Source organism: Mustelus asterias, chromosome 21, assembly GCF_964213995.1.
Source record: "Mustelus asterias chromosome 21, sMusAst1.hap1.1, whole genome shotgun sequence".
In the NCBI taxonomy this organism is placed as follows: domain Eukaryota; kingdom Metazoa; phylum Chordata; class Chondrichthyes; order Carcharhiniformes; family Triakidae; genus Mustelus; species Mustelus asterias.
This window is the reverse complement of record NC_135821.1, coordinates 55,969,859-55,994,762: the sequence shown is the minus strand read 5'-3', so window position 1 is coordinate 55,994,762 and position 24,904 is coordinate 55,969,859. Positions and strand designations below refer to the sequence as shown.

Below are 24,904 nucleotides of genomic sequence, written 5' to 3'. Positions count from 1 at the left end.
TTCACAAAGCTGATTCCTCCACACTGGGGAGACCAAACGCAAATTGGGTGACGGCTTTGCGGAACACCTCCCAGCATGACCCCAAATGTCTGCTTGCCTGCTGTCTTAATTCACTGCCTCGCTCTCACGCTCCCATTTCTTTCCTCAGCCTGCTGCAGTGTTCCAATGCAGCTCAAAGCAAACTCGAGGAAATGGCACCTCATCTTCTAAGTAGGCACTTATAGCCTTTTGGACTCAACATTGAGTTCAACAATTTCAGACCATAAAACTCTTGCTCCCTGTTTTATTTGGGTTTATTTTTTGCCCTTTGCAGTCTGAATCCTGTTTTCATGTTTTGCTTTCATACAGTGTTCAATATTCTGTCATTCGCATTCCCTCTGAAAAAATGCTTTGTTTCTTTACGACAACCATTACCACTCCCTTTGCCTTTCATTCCATGACATCTGCTGCCCTATCACTGTACCAACTGTCCTGGTTTGAGACAATTCACACCTTTTTAACCTGTGATTATCCCTCTCTCCACTTGCACTGTCTGTACCTGTAAAGACTCGATAACCTGAAAAGACTCGCATTCCAACCAATATCTTGCAATTGTGTCTTTGTCTATATATGCCATGTTTGTGAAACCTACCTCTCCACTCACCTGATGAAGGAGCAGTGCTCCGAAAGCTCGTTGATTCCAAATAAACCTGTTGGACTTTAACCTGGTGTTGTGAGACTTCTTACTGTGCCCACCCCAGTCCAACACCGGCATCTCCACACCACCTTCTCCCAGACCTTCCCTTGTGACTTTCTGCCTTCAATGATATAAAACCCACCACATTTCTACCTCCCTTCAGTTCTGAAGGATCATCATGTTCAACTCAAAACACTAACTCTGGGTGGGATTCTCCGGCCATGTTTGCCCCAAAACCGGAGAATCCTGCCAGAGGTCAATGGACTTGTGCGTGGTCCGTCCCCCATCCGTTACAGTTCCTGGGGTGGATGGGATGGGAGAATTCCAGCCTCTGTTTCTTCCTCCATGGATGCTGCCAGACCTGCTGAGTATTTCCAACACATTCTATGTCTATTTCAGATTTCCAGCATCTGCAGTTCTTTGCTTTTATTTTACTATAATTGAAACAGTAGATTTGGCCTATTTAAGCGATAAATTTAGTGATAAACTTTACGAACACTGGATTTATTCAGCCTTGCTGTCTCTAATAAAAAATGTTTTCATAAATTGATACAAGATATTCTAAGTCATTACTTGCTCGGCCAAATCGGAATTGAAACTATGCTTTAATTGCCAATTTATTAAGTAGCATAGGTTAAGATTAGTTCTAAATACTTAATTTCATCTCAAGACCAAACTGATCCCTCTGCACATTAATTAGCAATTAACACATTCCTTCAGTTGTTCTGTTGCTTAATCTCATAACCAAGTAGGATGGGCAGGAAAGTACAGTGACTTTCAAGTACTTTGCTTGAAGGCTGTTTGTGAAACTTTTGGGCACATTTACAGTATGAGAAATTTCAAAGACATCTTTGTCGCTTTCATCTCTAGGCTGCACTAGGTGAAGACCTGGCTTTGATGAACTCTGATCCGGGTGTGTCTATTTGTCTGCTTTTAAAATATGTTCAGAAATAAGCATCATTGCACAATGGGCCAAAAATAAATTTGAATGAGAACTTTTTAAAATTTAAAGGTTATTTATTAGTCACAAGTAAGGCTTACATTAACATTGCAATGAAGTTACTGTGAAATTCCCCTAGCCGCCACACTCCGGCACCTGTTCAGGTCTGGTGTAAATAGCAACAAGAGCAGCAGATGCTTGGGAACACCATCACCTGCAAGTTCCCTTCCAGTCTCATCCTGACTTGGAACAACAATCGCCATTCCTTCACTGTCGCTGGGACAAAAACCTGGAACTTCCCCTCTCCCTAACAGCACTGTGAATGTACCTATGTTGCATAGACTGTAGGGCTTCAAGAAGGCAGCTGACCTCCATCTTAGTAAGAAGTCTCACAACATCAGATTAAAGTCCGACAGGTTTATTTGGAATCACGAGCTTTCGGAGCGCTGCTCTTTCATCAGGATTTTTCAAGGGAAATTAGGGTTGGGCAACAAATATTGACCTAGCCAGCAACATTTTCAAATCATTAATGAATAAGAGAAAGGTAACAATAACTAATCAGCCCACCTCTATTAAGTCCCAGTTTATTTACAAAGCTCTTAGAAATGGGGAATGATTGCGGCTATAGTTATACGGCAGGGGCTGCTTTAGTAATAGAATCATAGAATCCCTACAGTGCAGAAGGAGGCCATTCAGCCCATTGAGCCTGCACTGACAACAATCCCACCCAGGCCCCACACCCATAACTCCATGTATTTAACCTGCTAGTTCCCTGACACTAAGGGGCAATTTTAGCATGTCCAATCCACCGAACTCGCACACCTTTGGACTGTGGGAGGAAGCCGGAGCACTCAGAGGAAACCCACGCAGACACGGGGAGAACGTGCAGACCCCATGCAGGCAGTGACCCCCGAGGCTAGAATTGAACCTGGGTCACCGGCACTACGAGGCAGCAGTGCTAACCACTGTGCCACCGTGCCGCCCTTAAGCTCGTGGAGCTGAATCAGTTTAGAAATTGAATAAACTGAGCAAATGATTCTGAGGAGAGTATCTAAATTACCATTAGGCTGATTGAATTTGTAACATTTAATGGATTTAATTTCATGAAGTCAATGATATTCAGTAGAGATCATCAGACATCGAGACATAATGCGTAATCTCAGTGCCTAACTCCGGCAAGGTTATGAAACGTTGATCAGTTCAAAACAAGGGAGGCTGTTCGGGAAGCACTCCTTTATTTCCTACAGGTGGCCATGGGTTTTGTAAGCCTTAATTGCATATGTTTTGTCAGTTCTTTACTGGACCAGCAGGTGGAGTCATTTGTTAATGCTGTCCAACTGATTCTCCATCATATGAGAGACAATCGTATTCAAAAAGATGGATGTGGCGGAGTAGCCATTTTGAATGAAAAGACTGGGCAGAGAACACTTGTCGCATACTGCAATAGGAAGCTAATTCCCTTCCGAAAGACAGTAAAATAATAAAAGATGTCCATATTTTGTTCACATCTGGACAAGAAAGTCTCTGTCTTTAATTTTAATTTTTACCATAAAGGATGCCAATTTACCCACCTCTTCCCAACTCCTGCTAGCTCATGATAAAGATTTCTTTTTCCTTTCACATGTTTGTACAGCAGAAGGTTTAATGTTAACTGGTAGAGGCTAGAGGTGTGGATGATCATGAGGAAAAAGCAAAGAGACTAAAACATTTTAACGTGATATATTTATTTTTCATTGCAGGACATAGACAAAAGCTCGAAGACCAGACGAAACCTGGCACACTCTTCTCGGATCGTCTGAGTGAATTGGAACGATATCGCCAGACGGCTATGAGGGTTGGTCCATCAACTCCCAGCCCGCGACCTCTGGGTGTGCCCACCCACTTCAGCCCACAAACTCAAACACAGATGCAGGGTGAGTGGAACCATAAATGTGCCCTTGGGAATATCTCTGCGAAATTCAGAGAAGTAAAATATTTCCACGAAATGGTGCTTCATCAAAATTAATTAATGTAGGGAGGAAAGCATAGTCACAAATTACAATAAAACACTTACTTTTGTCCTGGTCATGAGAAGCTTTCAGTGTTCCTGTGACTTGCATGGGTTTTCTCTGGGTGCACCGGTTTCCTCCCACAGTCCAAAGCTGTGCAGGTTAGGTTGATTGACCAAGCTAAATTGTCCCTTACCATCAGCAGGGCTAGCAGGGTAATTACAGGGGGTTACGGGGATAGGGCCTGGGTGGGATTGTGGCTGGTGCAGACTCAATGGCTGAATGGCCTCCTTCTGCACTGTAGGGATTCGAGGTTACCTGACAGGAAAGTTTATTTATTATTGTCACAAGTAGGCTTACATTGGACTGTGGGAGGAAACCGGAGCACCCGGAGGAAACCCACGCTGACACGGGGAGAATGTGCAGATTCCGCACAGACAGTGACCCAAGCCGGGAATCAAACCCGGGTCCCTGGCACTGTGAGGCAGCAATGCTAACCACTGTGCCACCGTGCCACCCAGTGCCACTTTTGCTACATTTTTATGATGTCACATGCAAATATTGTGCTGGTTTAATGACATCAGTGTGCATACATATCAAACTAAACTGAAAAACAGTCTTAATGACCACTTGTGTTTGGTTATTATATAATTCCAGCCATTAGGCTTGTTTTCCTGCACAGGGCTCAATAATCTTTATGCAATAATCTTTCACAATTATAAAGTACAATGTTTCCTGAAGGAATAAGCTAAGCAGGATGTAATGCACTTACGGGACAGTGTAACTGTTGATCTTGAGATATATTTGCAATGGAATGCTTGCTTGACTACTCATGCCCCGTCCATGTTGCTGCACTCCTGCTGCCAGTAATATACTCCCACGCGTGCATTTTTACTTAACGACAAACACACCCACCTTAGTGCGTTTCCAGTTAAAACAATTAGGCTGGGAGGTGGGGATCAAACAAATTTCTTTTTACATTGAGAAAACAAACACACGGCATTCCTTCAGTGGGGCAATACAGACCCTACATGGAAAAAGGAGAACTCTTTTTCAAATAAATCCAGCCAGAATAAGATGTCCAAAGATGTGCAGGTTAGGCAGATTGGTCGTGCAAAATTGCCCCTGAGTGTCAGGGGGACTAGCTAGGTAAATACGTGGGTTATGGGGATAAGGCTTGGGTGGGATTGTTGTTGGTGTGGCCTCAATGGGCCGAATGGCTTCCTTCTGCACTGTAGGATTCTATGATTCTCTGACTAAAGCGCACCTTTATGAGGAGGCACAGAATGCTGGCACATTCATCCCATTCAAACCATCTTTTGTAACATGATGAAAATAAAAATCACAAGGTTTCGTAATGTGATTTCAAATTTCATATAAATCGGAACAAAGAAAATCAAACAAATGTCATCTCTCGTGGCTCTTAATATAGAATGTCCACTTTCATACCAACTGGATGTTGGTTAAAATTCTTTGTCTGCTTAATATTCAAATCAGCTCGTGAGAATAAACCCTTTGAGGAAGATCAGAAAAATTGAACAAGCTTCTTACAAGTGATCATAGAGTAGAAATGAGTGTTCCTACACATCTTGGGACACTAAGGGACAATTTAGCACGGCCAATCCACCTAACCTGCAAATCTTTGGTCGTGGAGAAATGTGAAGATCATCCTACTGTAATAAGTCTTCGGAGGCAGAAGTGCCTTCATCCAAAATCCCTTTATCTACAGTTCCAACAGCAGTACACAGAGTCAGCAGTCTACATTCGGGAGTGTCAGAGGAACTGACATTCCCGGTTAAATGCAAGGAAAAGACTCTCTGATTAGCCCATCGATTGACTCCTTAATCAGGGAGTTCATATTCCAATAGGCCAACCTCAACGGCCTGATTAAAGTCATTACACCTACCACCCACTGTCCTGGAGATGGGAAGCTCTGATTGGAAATAAGGGAAACAAAGTTTGGGAGGAGATGGGGGTCAGGATGAGATGGGAGGTTAAGTGAGCAACAGTTAATATTATGGAAAGGAACCTTGGGATAGATCTCCAGTGTCATAGGACTGAGTCATCAGGAAAGAAAGTAAAAATTTGTGCGTTCTAGACTTGAAAAGAATTGACCTTAAAGGGAGATAAGCTGATACATTTCATTTCATTTATTTATTAGTGTCACAAGTAGGCTTATATTAACACTGCAAAGAAATTATGCACTGATGCATACCGTAGTCACCACACTCCAGCGCCTGTTTGGTTACACTGAGGGAGAATTTAGCATGGCCAATGCACCTAACGAGCACGTCTTTTGGACTGTGGGAGGAAACCGGAGCACCCAGAGGAAACCCATGCAGACACGGGGAGAACGTGCAGACTCCGCACAGACAATGACCCAAGCCGGGAATCAAACGTTGTGAGGTTGTGAGGCAGTTGTGAGGCAGCAGTGCTAACCACTGTGCCACCATGCCACGATATGGAGAAACAATATTTCAAAGCAATCCATGACATTAGGACGAGGGGAGACAAATTCAAAACAAGTTAATTTTGCTGCAAAGAATGGTCACATGGTTTGGAGTTAGGTGTCGGATAGTGAAGTGGAAAAACTTGGAATCTTTTAGGGGGCAGTTGGATGCTATGCCAGGGGGTATTTCTAGACAAATAGGCTTCAATGGGCCAAATAGGCTTCTTCACCTTTGTGGAGCTTGCGACTTGATGATTTGGTTTGAAAAAAGATGATAGGCTGGTAATAATTGTTGTCAACATTAGCAGTCAGTGTTGTGTTTCCCTGTTCATTATTGTAACAGAGATGTGAACTTCTGCTTGTTTAAAAAGGTCAATAGCTGCTTTAAGATGACGGGCGGGGTCATTGTCCACTCCTTTTGCCAAAAGTAATGGATTACATTTTAACTGGTGGAGATTGTTTTAGGTGTCATTCCCAAAGCAAAAATACAAACAGTGTGCAGTTATGGAAACTCAGAAGAACAGCCAGGGTGTTTGTTCTGGCACAGGTCTGTGGTCTTATTACAAAACAGACTGAAAACCACATAGATTGCAACTCATAATAGTGATTCTATTACACACAACTCCAGCGAGACATTCCACAAATCCAATTTCAGGCTTCCTTCTCCGGTTTTTTAATTAGGTCCAGCTCCTGTTATTATTTAGCTTTCTTCACTGCTTGGAGTAACACATTGCCTGCAAAGAATATTGCATCCACTTTCGGGATCTTTTAAGGTCTGAGTGTGGTGATGGCATGGCTAATTATAATGAACTGGCCACATTTTCATATTGTCAGAGCTATTTTTAGCAAGTAAACAAAGCTGAAAACCATTGGCACCAATAGTCTGGATCTGACTACCCTACTAGACATCATACAGCACTGTCCTACTTTGTTACAGGAAACAACTCTCAAAATGAAAATAGATGGACAAATGGACAAACAAATCAATTCTCCATTCATGAAGTGCCTTTTGTGACCTTAGGAGAGCCCAGAGCACTGATTTCCCCTTCAAGTCACTCACATGACTTTTACTCCCAGATTATTTTTATTGAATTCAAGTTTCACCATCCGCCATGGTGGGATTCAAACCCAGATCCTCAGCTTATGTGCCATGTGTTCTTAGACTGGCAGTGCGGATTGAAATCCTGTGGCAGAATTTAAAACGTGTAGGCCGGAATGTTATGGTCGTTCATGCCGGGAGGATTTTCCCATCCTGCTGCAGTGAACGGAGATTTGGCTGGACTCCAAATTCCCCGACCTCGACGCAGTGGGAGCGTGGTGTGAATGGCCAGTAAGATCAGTCCCGGTAGTGTTTGGAGAAGCCTTGTTCAGGCAAGACTGGCTTTATGAGTGATTCTGGCGGAGATTGTGTGACTTCTAGAATTTTCCATCCTGTGAGAGCCTGTTGCAAATGCACCAAGTCACAGCTGAGGTTGATTAAGTTTGTACCCAGCAGAGCACAGTCACAGGAACATGCAGAGTACATCTCCAGGGAGGCCACCCACACTAGAAATATGGTTGGAATAAACAGTGATGCCACTGTGCCTGCTGGGCACGCATAAACTTCTGAGCACAGACTCACAGCAGACACAGCGCAGTGACGAGAGGGGAAATTTTAACTCCTCTGCCTAGAATAAATCAGCAGAGGTTGGAGCTAAAACTAACCATTTCCACCCCATGGCACCCAACCCCAGGCAGATACTTTGATGCAAATCAGAGTCCACATTATATACAGCATCCCAGAGACTATTTAAACAGCTGAATGAGCAGAGCTCCTACCTTGGCTACCCTATTAAGAAGTCTCACAACATCAGGTTAAAGTCTAGCAGGTTGATATGGAATCACAAGCTTTCGGAGCGCTGCTCCTTCATCAGGTGGCTATCCTAGATTGAATGAAACCCGGACCCTGTAGGGGAAGTTTGAAACTCTCCCTTGCGGGGCTAAGGAGAGCAGAAATCTGCTCCAGGCCTGACAAGGAAAGTCTGGGCCTCACTGGCCCTGGCTCTGCCACTCCTCACCTGCCAATGAAACCGTGTCTGCTAAGATAGCAAGTTACTGTCATACCATGGCATTCATTCAGTAATATCTCAGGGCCGTATTTTAATGGTTAGGAGACCTGATCAAGGAAGAATTGTGAAAGTGGTTAGACACTTGGAGCAGAGAAACATACAGGGCAATGGGATTACTTTTGTATTGTCCCAATAAACAGTTAGCAAAAACATGATGGACCAATATTGTTACATTTTTCGTTTGACCATTTTGTAGTAGCTAACAGAACAATCTTCCCTTTGCTGATCCATTTGCAAATAGTTAATTTTTTTTAAAAATCGCACACTTAGTCAAAATATATCTTTTGAATCAATAAGGTTTAATGGGAGAAATTCCTAAACATTAGGCTGTGTATTACAGGGGTGCGGACGGCTCGCTTGCCCACCTCACCCCTGAAGCAAAGTCTCTCCATGCCATTAGGCACTGCGGCCAATGGGACCTCTGCCCCTCTCTGGGGAGGAGATCCTGCCCTTGGGGAGTGCCAGTCCAGTTGGCCGGCACCTCCAGTAGTCCTGGCAGCGCCAAGATCGCAATAGTGGCCGCTGCTGGGACTGTAAGCGTTCCCAAGAAAAAGGCCCGTGGATCCCAGGACAAGGTAAGCCCGGGATATTGGGCAGAGAGTGTTGGGGCAGCTTAGGGTGGGGAGAGGGGATGGCGAGTTTTGAGGAGCAGGCAAGTAGGAAGAAAGGAGGGCACTATCTGAGGGGGGGGGGTCTGCTCTTCGATGTACAAACGGTACCTCCTGAAGATGGTAACCTCCCCATTCTGTCCACCCTCTTGAAAAGCTTTATCTTTAACATTGTCCTGCCCATTTCCACCTGGTTGCCCATGCCAACCATATTATGGGATGGGCAGCGTATTACCAGCATTAGTTGAGCTTGATTATTCATTTAAATATCACAGGCGTGCTGCTGATTTTAGAGCCTACCCACCTAATGGATTGTGGGGCTGAATTTGGGGGAGGGGTTGGCACCTGCCTTATTTCCGCCCCCCCCACCCAACCCCCACCCACCCCCCACCCAACTTCACCCACCACCCATCCCCACCCCCCCCACCCACCACCCCCCCACCCACCACCCAACCCACCACCCACATCCCCACCCACCCCCCCCACCCACCACCCACACCCCCACCCACCACCCACCCCCTCCACCCACCACCCCCCCACCCACCACCCACCCCCTCCACCCACCATCCCCCCCACCCCCCCACCCACCACCCCCCCACCTCCAACCCCCCTCAACCACCACCCCCCCACCCACCCCCCCCAATAACCCGGAGGAGGAGGCACGTTCTTTCACAGCTAGCGCAATACTGAAAACTTCAACCGAAAGCAGAAACATTTCAAAACCCCTAGAGCTTTACCGAAGCAGAACAATGTTACTGCACACAAACCCCCTCACCCACACTCTCTCACTTCCCTGTCCAAATATTTACTGCACACTTGGGTGGCATGGTGGCACAGTGGTTAGCACTGCTGCCTCACAGGCACCAGGGACCCGGTTCAAATCCCAGCTCGGGTGACTGTCTGTGTAGAGTTTGCATGTTCTCCCCGTATCTGCATGGGTTTTCCCCGAGTGTTCCGGTTTCCCCCCACAGTTTGAAAGATGTGCTGGTTAGGTGGATTGACCATGCTAAATTACCCCTCAGTGTCAGGGGGACTAGCTAGGGTAAATGCATGGGGTTACGGGATAGGGTCTGGGTGGGATTGTGGTCGGTGCAGACTCAATGGGCCAAGTGGCCTCCTTCCACACTATAGGATTCTATGATTGTCAGCTCTGAACTTCAAATTACGCTCACGTAAGAAGTGGAATGGAATATCCTTTCTCAGGATATATTCCTTTTGCCTCATGCCAGGGTAAAGGGTTAAGACACTACGGCCACCTCCGGAACCTTAGCTTGAGTTCAGTCCAAGCTGAGGGTGTACTCACCACCTTTTACTGCGTGGTCAGCATACAGACACTAGCTCCTCACCTCAGTTTGAATGTATCCTCAGTAATAGAGCAAAGATAATCTGGAGGGCATTCTAAATGCTGTTTGTTCGTCACTGGGATCTGGGGTAAAAAAGGGATGGAAAGTCTTTGTTTCTCTCTTGAATAAAATGAGCTTGAAAGTGTGGGAAGTGTTAAAGCAATAGAACTGGGGGACTAGAGTTAAGTCCTGTTCTTGACTGGCATTTGGCCTCAGGCTTGCCTCAGGAGAATTTGTCAATACTGGCTATACAGCCAGGTGAGATGAAGGTGGAGAATTAGTTCCATTCACCCCCTGCTCAAGATCGTGTGCTCATACATTGCCTCCAGAGCAACATTAACAGAGGGTATGGAAATTCTAGAACCTATTTTTCTTTCTTCTGAAAGATATACTGTGTCTATGCATGTATACCTCAGTCTGTGTATGTGTGTGAGTACCTCAGCATGTGTATGTGTGTACCTTAGTATATGTGTGTCCATGCATGTGCACCTCAGCATGTGTGTGTATCTGCGTGTGTACCTCAGTGTGTATGTGCACTTCAGTATGTCTGTGTCTGTGCATGTGTACCTCAGTACGTGTGTGTGTGTGCATGTGCACCTCAGTCTGTGTATGTGTGTCTGTGCGTGTGTACCTCAGGGTGTATGTGTGCGTGCATGTGTACCTCTGTGTGTGTGTGTGTGCGCATGCGTGTGCACCTTAGTATATGTGCGTGTGTGCGTGCGTGTGTACCTTAGTATATGTGTGTCAGTGTGTACCTCAGGGTGTATGTGTGTGTGCGTGTGTACCTCAGTGTGTGTGTGTATGTGTACCTCAGTATGTGTGTGTGTGTCTGTGCGTGTGTATCTTAGTATGTGTGTGTGCATGTGTACCTCAATCTGTGTGTGTCTGTGTGTGTAACCTCAGTCTGTGTGTGTCTGTGCGTGTGTACCTCAGTCTGTGTGTGTGTCTGTGTGTGTGTACCTCAGTCTGTGTGTGTCTGTGTGTGTGTACCTCAATATGTGTGTGTGTCTGTGTGAGTGTACCTCAGTCTGTGTGTGTCTGTGCGTGTGTACCTCAGTCTGTGTGTGTGTACCTCAGTCTGTGTGTGTCTGTGTGTGTGTACCTCAGTCTGTGTGTGTGTCTGTGCGTGTGTACCTCAGTCTGTGTGTGTGTCTGTGTGAGTGTACCTCAGTCTGTGTGTGTCTGTGCGTGTGTACCTCAGTCTGTGTGTGTGTACCTCAGTCTGCGTATGCGCACGCACATGTGCGGAAGAGCCTGTCCAAAAAATAATTTCCGTTCTCATTGCACAAATATTCCCTCAAATTAAACATTTACTAAGAGCAAAGTAACATAAGATTCAAACTAAAAGTGAACACGGAGTTTGAATGTCTAACTGGGTGGGAGCCAAAACAGTGGAATTGGTTGTCTGACTAAACTCAAGAGGCTATTTCCACAAAATGGGCCAGTGACCAATGTGGTTAGGTTACAGTTACCATTCTGTTAACCAGTCTAGGTAAGGTATTTATCTGATGGCTTGTGTGTAACTCACGTGTGTGCGCTGTGACCTGGTCAGAGGCAAAAACCTGCCACTGCTAGCATCCAACTCACAGCCTTGATGTCCTGGTGCCTAAATGACCACTTGTTCTCATCTCGTATTAATCTCTCTCTGTTGTAGGTTGCACTGAAAATATGTTTCTTTTTTAATTGGCTTTTAAGAAAGAAGAGCTTTGAAGGACTAGCTGGAGTAAATGCATAGGGGTTATGGGGATAGGGCCTGGGTGGGATTGTGGTCGGCGCAGGCTCGATAGGCCGAATGGCCTCCTTCTGCACTGTAGGATTCTATGATTCTAAAAAGGGCAGTTTCAGCTCTATTTTTCGGCAGAGTTACCGACTATAATCACCCAAGATCAGTGCAGTTCTTTGGCTGATTTTAAAAAGATATCACCAAACGTAACTGTGACCCGTGGCTGAGTTCAGAACGTGAGCCAGTTTGGCAAAGCTACAGCAAAGCTCCCTGAACTGGCGTGTGTTGATAATGTGATTTATTTACCAAATCGCCCTGATAACAGTTGTTTCCAAAGTCGCGTACAGCTTATTGAATAGCTGCCTTTGGAATGATCATTTATGATCATTACATCACTGCAGAATAGTTCGCTAAGAGCCAGCTAATAGAAATGTCCAAGATTGTCAGGAACTCCATAAGAGATGAAACTTGGAAAAGATGTGATGACTACAATGACATGAAAATTTGTCAGGTCTGTGGCAAGTGATTGATCCAGACTAACACGATGAAACAATCAGGCTTGGCAACCATATGTCACTTAGATTTATATAGCGCCTTTAATATAACAAAATATCCCAAGGCACTTAATCGGAGCATTATTGAAAAAAGTATGACTCTGAGCTACATAAGGTAGATCAGATGGCTAACAGCTCGGTCAAAGAGGATAGAAGTGTCTTAAAGGAGGAAAGTAAGGTAAAGAAGCAGAGGTGGATAGGAAGGAATTCCAGAGTTTTGGGTCTGGGAACTGAAGGAATTGCCATCAATTGTGGGACAGTTGTGATCGGGACTGCACAAGGGGCCAGAGCTAGAGGAGTGCTGGTATCTCAGTGGTGGTGGGGTTGGGGGAGATTACAGAGATAGGGAGGAGCAGGGAGGGATCTGAAAACAAGGATGAGAATTTTAACATTAACATTTTGTTGTTTGACTGGGAACTAATGTAGGCCAGTGAGCACAGAGTGATAGAGAAAGGGACTTGATGTGAGTTGAAACACAGCTGACAAAACGACTTACTAAAATGCACACATTCTGGTGGCACAGTGGTTAGTACTGTTGCTTCACAACACCAGGGACTTGGGTTCAATTCTGGCCTTGGGCGACTGTGTGGAGTTTGCGCTTCTCCCCGTGTCTGCGTGGGTTTCCTCCGGGTGCTTCGGTTTCCTCCCACAGTCTAAAGATGTGCAGGTTAGGTGGATTGGCCAGGCTAAATTGCCCCTTAGTGTCACAAGATGTGCAGGTTAGGGGGATGAGCAGGGTAAATGCGTGGGGTTGTAGGGATAGGACAGGGATTTGGCCAGGGTGGGCTGTTTTGTTGAAGAGATGGTATAGACTCGATGGGTTGAATGGCCTCCTTCCGCACTGTTGGTATTCTATGATTCTCTGAGAGAATAGGCTGAATTTGGATCACTTGTAATCTGTATTCTGCAGTAATTAAAAGATATGTCAGACTGGAAAGAAATAGTCAGCTACAGCATGTTCAAGTAGAGTCATCTCATACTGGAACATCTACACAAGCATTATGGCTTCAAACATACCCTGTTAATGATCATGTTGCTCGCACACCGATACTTCAGTTAACAACAACTTGCATTTATATAGCCCACATAGTGACACATCCCAGGGGGCTTCATAGAAACTTTACCAAATAAAATTTAACACAGAGTGGTATGAATCAATGATGCTTGGTTAAAAAGGTGGGTTTTATGGAGCATTTTAAAGGAGAGAAAAACAGATGGAATGGAAGAGGAGGCAGGTCCAGAGCTTGTTGTACTTCATTCATGGGATGTGGGCGCCGCTAGTTGGACCATCCCTGACTGCCCTCCATTTCAGAGCATTTGAGAGTCAACCACACACATTACAATGGGTCTGGAGTCACATGTAGGCCAGACCAGGTAAGGACGGCAGATTTCCTTCCCTAAAGGACATTAGTGAACCAGATGGGTTTTTACAACAATCAACAATGGTTTCATGGTCATCGTTAGACTTTTAATTCCAGCACAGTGACACAAAGTTAGCACTGCTGCCTCACAGCGCCAGGGACCCCGGTTTGATTCTGGCCTTGGGTGCCCCTCTCTGTGGAGTTCACACATTCTCCCCGTGTCTGCGTGGTTTTCCTCCCACAGACCAAAGATGTGTGGGTTAGGTTGATTGGCCATGCTAAATTGCCCCTTAGTGTCACGGGGATTAGCAGGGGATTAAATATGTGGGGTCACGGAGATAGGGCCTGGGTGGGATTGTTGTCATAGAATCATAGAATCACCAGTGCAAAGGGAGGCCATTTAGCCCATTGAGTCTCCAGGGATAGGACCTGAGTGGGATTGTTGAAGGTGCAGGCTCGATGGGCTTGCACTGTAGGGATTCTATGATTCAATACAAATTTCACCATCTGCTGTGGTGGGATTTGAACCCGGGTGCCCAGATCTTGCCCTGGGTCTCTGGATTACCGGTCCAGTGACAATACCACTATGCCACCCCAATGCAATTGAAGGCATGGCCATAAAATTGGGGATGAGCAAGAGGCCAGTTAACTGGGGACAGTCGTAGGCTGGAAGAGGTTGTTGTATTTCGATAAGGAATCTTGTAATATCTCCCCTTTCTCTGGGCGGCCTGTCATGGTGACCACGGTAACAATTATAGAGAGCAGGTCAATGACCTTTTCAAGTAACAAATCTTGCCCACAGCAAAGAAAATTTCATCCCTTCCCCACAGGGTGGAGAAATTGGTGAGTGAATCATCCCAAGGCTGCTCTTGCACAACTGCTCTAAATACAGCCAGGGAACGGCTCATAGCACCGAGTGGGCTAAACAAAATTGGGAAGGGATGAGGTAAATACATTTGAAAAACAAACAAACCCTGTCGGTTTTGTAACACTCATTACCTGCACGTGGGTGCTTAATCAGAGATGAAAGGGTTCACTGTAATTCATTATTTCTTGCTGTTCAGCCCTTTGATTACCAGGAGCAGCAATTTTCTTTAAATTACTGTCTCACACCTCTCAGTCCACCCTAAAATTCAGACTTCATATCATCATTTAATTATACTGTTGTAAACCATCTCAAGTATGCTGATTAACTGTCTGCCCTGTAGCATATTGTGTGTGCATGCCAGAGGAGTCAGATTGAGGTGTTGGCATACGCGATAGGAATTATAGTTTAACGCAGGAGCTCAGCTGCTTACAACGCACAGACAGCCAGCCTGATTTTAAAATAAACCTAAAATTTGCCTTGCAATTCTGTGGAAATATTGCTAAATTACTATTTAAGGACATCAGTTGAGCCATTGTTCTTAACTTTTACTTGTCACGTGAAGCGTCAGTGCTGAAAATTCTTTGCAAAAATGTTTTGGCGTTGAGTTAAATTAGATGACGCTATTTCCAACAACTCCGTGACCAGATCTTGCCAGCTAACCTTAATATAATCTTATTGCACAGTGGTGACCTCCTACTATCCTCTCGTTATGTTCACTGGCCCTAGTAACGCCAAGCAAATGTGCGGAGATGTTAGTCGCAACTCTTGTGACCCCAGTTCACTCCTTGTAAATATAGCTACCTGCCTGGAAATTGGGAGCACAAAATTGACTTAAATGATTTCACTACTTGCCCAGGTGGGGGTGGTTGCACACCAGACTTATTTTATGTGGAACCTTTGGCTTGTGTTTTGAGTGAAAAGTACACTGCAGCTTCTCGATTTAACATAAATAGAAAAGCAGCTAATAGCTTGTAGCAGTTTTTTCAACTATAATCAGAGCTCCTGAAGCCATAGTCTTCTCTAAGTCATAGAATCATGGAATCCCTACAGTGCAGAAGAAGGCTATTCGACCCATTGAACCTGCACCGACAACAATCCCACTTAGGCCCTATCCCTGTAGCCCCACATGTTTAACCCGCTAATCCCCCTGACACTAAGGGTCAATTTGGCATGGTCAATCCACCTAACCCACACCTCTTTGGAGTGCAGGAGGAAACTGGAGCACCCGGAGGAAACCCATGCAGACACAGACGGGGAGAAGGTGCAAACTCCACACAGACAGTCATAATCAAATTGCATTTATTTTTCCTTCAGTTCATCTGGTGTGTTAACCAGATTTCCGCCACACAAAAATAAATGCAATTTGATTGTGACTGGATGTGTGGAGTTTGCATGTTCTCCCCGTGTCTGTGTGGGTTTCCTCTGAAGCTCCGGTTTCCTCCCACAGTCCAAAGATGTGCAGGTTAGGTTGATTGGCCATGCTAAATTGACACTTAGTGCCGGGGGATTAGCAGGGTAAATACGTGGGGTTACGGGGATAGGATGGGATTATTGTCGGTGCAGATTCGGCACTGTAGGGATTCTACGATTCTATGATACGTCAGGGGTAATTTTATCCAAACCAGGGAGGCAGGAAACCAGAGGATCAGGTAGAGCACAGACACCCATCGGCTTCAGTGGAGAGTAAAACTGGGTGGGCACCCGAGCCTATCAGTTTCCCTTTGGGTGAGTTAATCTCTGACCTCTAACACGGTATCACTAATGAACACAGAACTCACTGTCATGGGTGCAATTTGCCTTTGCCTCTCCGTACATCCACATTTATTTCTTTGTCAATCTGGAGACAAAGTCGCCTGAGGAGAAGATGGGGGTTGAACTGTTGCAATCTCAGTTTGGGTTCTCCACAGAATCCAGATGATGAAAGTCGAATATTTCAGATTTCTGGAGTTGATGCAATTCATAGCGGAGGCTGGGCTGGCAGTGGCCCAGATGATCCTTCAGGACTCCACAGGAAGCATTGCTCTTGGCCCAACAAGAATCATTTTAAGCTGACTGTTTCTGCTCCTCCAAGTGACTGCACCAGCCTGCTAGTTATGTCTCAAAGTGGCAATTAAAGTCCTAATTTTTTAAATTATTATTCATTCATGGGATATGGGCGTCGCTGGCTGGCCAGCATTTTATTGCCCATCGCTAATTGCGCTTGGAGGGCAGTTGAGAGTCAACCATTGCTGTGGCTCTGGAGTCACATGTAGGCCAGACCAGGTAAGGATGGCAGATTTCCTTCCCGAAAGAACGCTAGTGAACCAGATGGGTTTTTCCGACAATCGGCAATGGTTTCATGGTCATCAGTAGATTCTTAACTCCAAAAATTTTATATTGAATTCAAATTCCACCAGCTGCCAGGGTGGGATTCGAACCTGGGTCCCCAGAACATTAGCTGTGTTTCTGGATTAATAGCCTAGCGATAATACCACTAGGCCATCGCCTCCGTAATGGGCATCATACGATCCCAATTGGCATATTAAAAGCACCTATCACCTGGAACAAGTGAGTGCTCCACCCTTCCAGTGGTTGGCTCATCTCAGGATTGCAGGGGAATGGGGTGGTAGATTTTTGTTGGTGATTTTCGGAGCAGTATGATTAAAATCTGGAAGACAGTAAGAAATCCAGTCTACGCCAAAAAATGGCCAAGTAGATAGGAATTGGTTTGATACTTAAAAACAAGCAAATTATGATATAAAGTTGCATGACATAATAAAGAGCCAGGAGAAATGAGACCGAAAACAGTCACATTTAACAAGCTGAGATATTTTGGTTAGTTTTTGTGGCCACTTGGAATGACTCCGGAGATACACAGATCCTGCAGAACGACAGACAACCCTTTTCTAGTTGTGCAAGCCATTCCACACGGAAAATCATTGGAGTCAAGGGGTTTCCAGCAGTAGTACACAGTCTGTTGCTTGGCTTTGTGACTCAGCGTTTTGGCTGGGTACTTTCCTGTTTGGGTTTAGCACTCCTTCATTGACCAGTAGCATTGCTCAATGCCGAAGCCCTTTCTGATTGTTTATGCAGAGTTCTGCGCTCACAAGGCCTTTATTCAGCAGCAGGTTATAATATAAGATGAGCGTGTTTATACTCGCTTTTGAATGATGCAGCTGGATTTTACAATTACTTCCAAATGGTGCTGAACTGAACACAAACAATTCCAGATTTAGAAAAAAATAAAGGAGTTATCCACAGTTCAGTGAAATACTCCTTCATTTCTTCTGTTTTGACTTCATTTTTTAAAACTTTAACTCTCCTATGCTCAGAAATTAATCAAAATGTTTCTACAGCACCAGCCATTATAAGAGTGTTATTTTTTCAAATGCAGTCCACTATCCTATTGAAGGGAAATGCGACAATCTAGTTGCCCACACCCAACAATGAGGTAAATGACCAATCGCACTGATTAAGGGATTAGAGTCATAGAATCCCTACAGTGCAGAAGGAGGCCATTCAGCCCATCGAGCAAGCACTGACAACAATCCCACTCAGGCCCTATTTCCATAACCCCATGTATTTACCCCACTAATCCAGAGAAGCAGAGTTTACAAAGTCGACTTTGTTGTTATCACGGAGTGCAAAACAGTGCAATCTTAAAAAATAATATTACAATATTATTTAGAATGCACTTTCTAAACTTTTATAAACTTTAGTGAGATAAAAATTATAAAAGTTTAGAAAGTGCATTCTAAACAGTATATATTTTTTAAAATTGCGCTGTTTCGCATTCTGCGATAGCCACTAGAGGCAGTTTGGCATGGCCAATTCACCTAACCTGGATTAAAAATTGGCCAGCGTGCTGAGAGAATTTGACTGCTCTTTTTTGAATGCTACCACGGGATCTTTATAACCCATCTGAGAGGGCCTCGGTGGTACCGGTTTGATTGTAATATGTGAAATATAGGGTGGGATTTTCCAGGTTGAGCAGGTTAAACATAGATGAAATAGCCGGAAAATCCTGCCCGAGGTCAACAAACCTTTGCATGGTCCATGTCCCGCCCGCTATGATTCCCTGGAAAATTCTGCCCACAGTTTCTCCAACAGTATTTTATAGAATGCTGAATTTGAAATGGCCTTGACCTTGCAAGCATTTACTTTAATTTACTTTTTTCCCTCTTAGGCAGCTCAGATATCAACCCATTTGCAGATCCTCGCCAATTTGAACGCCAGTTTCCTGGACTATCTTCGCTTACAGAATCCCGTTTTTCAGATCCTCGCATGAACTATCCTGGCGCCATGTCTGCCGCTGCCTTCACCTACGCCACCACTCCATCCACCGGTGGCATTGGGGGCATTAGCATGACAGGCATGGCAGCCACAGCCCGGTACCATACCTACCTGCCACCACCTTATCCTGGATCAGCCCAGAACCAAAGTGGACCCTTTCAGACCAGCGTCTCGCCGTACCATCTCTACTATGGCACCTCGGCTGGATCGTACCAATTTTCCATGGTTGCAGGAGGAGAGCGCTCACCCACCAGAATGCTGCCTTCTTGCACCAGTGCATCTAGTGGGAGCACACTCATGAATCCCAATTTGGCCAATCAGAATGATGTTGTGGATGCCGATGGCAGCCAGAGCAATTCTCCAACAGCAATGAGTACCACAGGGCGAATGGACGAGTCAGTCTGGCGGCCTTATTAGAAAACCAAAGATGCACGAGCAACAGTAATTGTTCAAAATTCAAGAAAACCTTCTCTCTGTGTACATTAATTAATTCTAGCTGTAGCTGGCAGAATAGTGGAAAGAAAAGATCCTGATTTTTCCATGTATAGAGTACGATTTTTGGTTAAAGTTTTTATTGTATGTACATATTGACAAATGGTGAGCCATGGGGGAAAATAATCAGTTCATCTTATATTGGCCAAATAGCCTCTAAGTCAAAATGACTTCCAACCAAAGATGATAACCATCACATTTAACAAATAACAAACATATTGGCATAGGTTGGATATAATTAACATTTTAGCCTCTCGCAACCATTGTTTGTTGGTCAATTGCAGTTACAGAATTGTGATTGGCTATGTGGATACATGATTGTTTTCTGCTATGGTGGGACCATACATGGTGTTTCGGCGCTTGTGTTTTTAAACTCAATTGAAGTGACAGTGCGTTCTCTTCACCTGCACAAAATTGCCACCGCAGCTATCAAACATCTGATTGGCCTCTTCTAATCGACTACTATGTAAAGGGTAGAAGAATCCTGAAGTCATCCACTCTTACCTTTAGAACACGCACAATACTTGTGTGTATTTTACCAGAAGTTCAAACAAGCCACGCTGAAGTTCTCATGAAGCCCAACAACTGAAAATAAGGACCACAAGATTTTATCGAACGACTGTTGAGTTAAATTTTGGAAAATTATATTTTGATGTTTTTGTGCCCGTTACTTTTCTTGTCACAAATGAGGCAGTTGTGCATGAGCTAAATGATTATAGTAGCATTAGACCTTCATGTTTGGAAGTCATCCAAGTCCAGGTACTTCAGTTTACAGCCTGTGTGTGATGAACGAAGACCAAGCCCAAACTTAGGTCCCAACCAAAGGACACACTTGGAAATGTTTCTGAAAACCTGTATGATGTATTGTATGTGTGTAAGAAATGTTTTGGAATAGCAATTTGGCATACTTAAAGATACTTACTTACATTTTTGTTCCCCAATGAGCAGAGTTATATTCATGAAATAACTGGATATTGGTTTTATTGCACACCTTAGGGTAAGCTGTGTATGCTGATTTAGGACACTCTTCAGCTGAAGTACTGCATACTATACTGGCAAACACTGTTCATTTTAATCTTTGAGTTATTCACCACAAATGAACTGCAAATGTCTTTACGTCCTTGTTACATTTATAAATAGCAGAATATTTCTTCATATTTACCACTGATCCGACAAAAACTAAATATATGCTCAGATGGATCCCAGGAGTAGGTTGAATTAGAGTCCAAGTAATGATTTCACTCGCTGTGACCTACAATTTGAAATGCACGGAGACATATTATCAATCAGCTGGTGAAACTGTAAACAGTTGGTAGATTTGTGATCAATACGGTCTTACGGTCATAGCAGGGTAACAATTTAATGGCGCGTTATTTGGGATTGCCTCTGTCCTCTATGAGCCTTGCATGGCTAATGTGCACGTGCAGTATGTATTCCAAAAGCAGCGTTACAATGAAGCTTTCAGTTGATCATCCATCCTTCACACTCAATAACCACTGAATGGTTACTCCGAATGGTTAAAAATTAATTGATCAAATGTAAGTACTTCTTCAAATAATAACAGCGTAGCCTTGTGGTTCTTTCCTCAGATTTGTGATTGTTCACATAAGTGTAAAGTGAAGCATTGCTAATCATTTACGAAAAAGCAATACCTCTGATTAAGATGATTTAATAAAAATGATACACCGCAGTCTTGGTTATCCAGAATAATCCTCATTGAACAGACCAGTAAGTGACAAACATTGTAACTAAATGAGGGCTATCTTTAAATTTATTTTCACTTTGCTTTCTATCATCCTAACTTTGTTCCATTTAGTTCCATGTTTCAAACAGGCATCCCACAATTTTTTTACACTCAGCATACAGTACGATAGCATGACAAGATGTACACTTACCACACCACCCAAGAGGAAACCTTCCAGTTTCTTTGTCCAATGAATTCATTTCTTCAGCATTCTGAAGGTGTGTAGTGTCTACCTAAAATTGCCCTGTAAAACACTGATCATAGAATCATAGAATAGAATAGAATCATAGAATCCCTACAGTGCAGAAGCAGGTCATTCAGCCTATCAAGTCTATACCGACAACAATCCCATCCAGGCCATATCCCAGTAACCACACATATTTACCCCGCTAAGCCCCCTAACCTGCACATCCAAGGACACTAAAGGGCAACTTAGCATGGCCAATCCACCTAACCTGCAGATCTTTGGACTGTGGGAGGAAACCAGAACACCTGGAAGAAACCCACGCAGACACGGGAAGAAAGTGGCAAACTCCACACAGACATTATGGAGTACATTATGGTTTAATTGGAAATTATTTGTAAGTAGCCATTGGCAGCCAAGATAATATATATTTAGTTTCTGTGTCCCAATTAACCCTTCCCCATCAATAACATGGCTGTGAATCTGTTCTTTCAGGGATTATTTTGGATATGTAAGGTGAAAAATTGGAAGCTTTGTTGCACCTGTGCTTTGAAATCATCCAGTCACATTTGGGGGAATTAAAATCCAGCAAAAACTTAAAAAGATATTTGCTTTATTCTCGATTCCCGATTCTCTTCGATTCTTCATGGGGTTTGCACACCGACAATGAGTAAGATTTTCTTTCTGAATGTCCGACTTGAAATCCATGTTGATTAAATCAATGTTCTTAAGCCTTTGTAAACAATTTTTAAGGTCAATTGTAAATTGCCAACCTTTCAATTTCTCAACACGTTTCTTACAAAGAAGATGGTGCCCTTTAAATCCTCAGTTAGGTACATTTTAATGTTGTCAAGTATAGACCATGAAACTTCCACGATTGCAGTATCTCCCTGAACATTCAAAGATCTTTGTCTTAGGAATTCAATAAAGTACAATTCATGATGAATGTTCAGATAAGACATAGATGCCACTACAACTACCCATTGCATGCTATGGATAATGCTGCTTCGTGGCAAACAATACTTCGTCATATGTGGAGGGCGGGGACGATCTCACTTAAGTGCAAGTAGGTATTAAAGGTTTTACAGGGTGAACAGTAAACAGTATTCCATTGTTCCTTATTCCTTAGGCATGGATCTAGACTGGGACAACACTCGCTGAAGGGTACATTTCAAACCACGTGAAAACTGTTTTGACATCCAAGATGTTATTACAAGTAATATGTTCACCCACCAATGTTATTTGGTTGACCTAAAGCAATACATTTTTTAGCCAATGGTTTGTATTACATACCTTTGGTATAAATATATTTATTTTCCAAAAAGAGAAGCAAAAAATAACCTTATTGAATACAGCCTTGTAGCTTCAGAAGGTCCAAAGCAGACCTGCCTCTTTAAAATAAACAGTGCCTGCTTAACTTTTTCCGGCTTATCTCTTTTAAGCATAAAGTCGCCTTTGTAATTTATTTATTAAGAGTGGGAGCTGGAAGCTGTCCACATACAGACATTTATATTTCTGTACAGATGTATCTTATTTGGATTAAGCAGTAGCACTTATACAAGGGTGTCGGGTTACACACTTTTACGTTTGTGTCAGTACGATTCCATCCTATTTAATAATTGAATATATTTGTTTTTCGAAAGATTAATTATCTGCCAAGCTGTGCTTTTTAAAAGATTGGAATTTTTTTTTCTGACTCGAGAAATGACAATTCTACGCTAAGCTGTGAGTAGGCTGCAGGCAGCAACCTGGAAGGTTAAGTACCATATCAATTTGTTCAGACGTATCAAATGTTACAAACTTGTTCCTCACAAGGGGGTTTTCCAGTTAACTCAGTACAGTGAGTCACAATGGGGGCATGGGATAGGAAATCCCTTGTTTGGTAACGGTCAATTGAGCCATTAAGAAACCAAAGACATGGTCATTTAACAAGCTTAAAGCAGCTGCTCCACTTTTGGCCACTTTCCATTATCCGGTTTGAGTCGACACGCTTGGCCTTTTTAAGAGCACCGTGTGGTTTCCCAGTGCTGCGTAACCGACCATGCGAGTCGATTTCTGGCACTGATTTGTTGGGCCAAATGGCCTCGTTCTGTGCCGCATGATTCTACAAGTTATCCGTTATTGGGGACCAGCATCTAACGGTTGCTAACAGCTGCCTGGCCACAGTTTCTTCACTGCCCCCATCACTCAGCCCATCCCCTATTCCCCCCACACCTGCCCAGCCTACCCCATTGTGACTGGAGGGTAGGCAGTCACCCTCCAGTCACAATGGAGGGTGACTGCACCCTCTGTGCAGTCAGCCAGAAATTTGCGGGAATATTTAGAGTAGAAGCTACAGGATAGGTGTTCAGATAATCTCACAGGTCGTTGGCACTTGAGATATTTGGTGACCATTACTGTGTACATGGGTGAGTGGATTGGGAAATCCAAAGTTATCTTCAGTTCCATTTGAACAAGACAGAAATCTTATAGAACCCAGCACTGGCATTAAGCCAACAAAGCAGAATTATATATATATATTATAATCTCCAATGAAAATATCACATGCACTTATTTTTTTGGATCCTGATTTGAGTTTGTAATTTTTTGATGTCACTGAATAGTTGCGAGAGATCTCTTCCAAAATATTGATATTGAGTTGGGCTTGCTTTTGAGGACCCCAGTGTGTACCCCTACCAAGATTCAGATCAATGAAGGTATCTTCTAGGGGAGGAGAGGTGATGATGTATAATTCTGTGATTCTTTTTTTTGTTGAAAAGATATCTTTATTTTTGGCCTAGATTTCCACGCTTGAAGATATCAGCCTAAAAAAAATTGAGGAGAATTCAATTCTGTAAGATAACCATGTTCCAAGTGTAAATGTACATTCTATAAACATAGCAAAACAATGGAATGCTTGCGATATATTACCGTATGCAACGAAACTGCTGCCTGTTTTGTTTTAAGAGTATACTTCCTCAAGTCAACCCTGTCACTGCTATATGCTTTGTCTGTATGAAGTAATTGCTTTCTTCCAACATTAATAAAATGAAAAGAAATCTGCCTTTGAAACTGCTTTTGATGGTTTGATGTTGTAAAATAACTTTAAAAATGTCGTTGAAATGGAATTACTGTACTTAGAATTCATGTACAACATAGATTATATTCGGTCAAGATGTTTTTCATTTTGTTCTCTTGATTAATCACTGGATTTAAGGCTTGTGCTTCAATAAAAAATGGCCTTTTTCTGATATAATAATTTCAGTCTAAGAGTTTGAATTGACACCCTTGAGCACCTTGTACCTTTCTCCTTTGATTTTCCTGTGCCGTTTAACTAGCCAGATGCGTCAATTTCTAGCACCGACCTGTCAGGCCGAGTGGCCTCATCCTGTGCCGTATTGGTCTAAATATTTGGGTCACTATTCTTTCACAGGCACCATCAATTCATTTTTAGTTGACAGAAAGTTTGCTTCAGGGGTTAGGGGAATGGGGAGTGGTTTAGATCCATTTGTTTCCCATCCCTTCATAGAATCATAGGGCGGGATTTTCCAGCCGCCCTCGCCCCAGAGCCAGAAATTCCCACCCGAGGCCAATAGACCTTTGGATGGTCTGTCC

General features: G+C 43.6%; 1 protein-coding gene across 2 annotated transcripts in view; it reads left to right on the top strand.

Moving 5' to 3' along the window:
* runx3 (RUNX family transcription factor 3) overlaps positions 1-24,548 on the top strand; it is a 66,443-nt gene extending 41,895 nt beyond the window's left edge. For both annotated transcript variants that reach the window (XM_078237926.1, XM_078237927.1), the window contains 2 exons: positions 3,356-3,529; positions 18,784-24,548. In XM_078237926.1, coding sequence (XP_078094052.1) covers positions 3,356-3,529; positions 18,784-19,307 — 698 coding nt within the window. In that variant the 3' untranslated portion in view covers positions 19,308-24,548. The remainder of the gene's footprint in view (positions 1-3,355; positions 3,530-18,783) is intronic.
* The last annotated feature ends 356 nt before the right edge of the window (positions 24,549-24,904 follow it).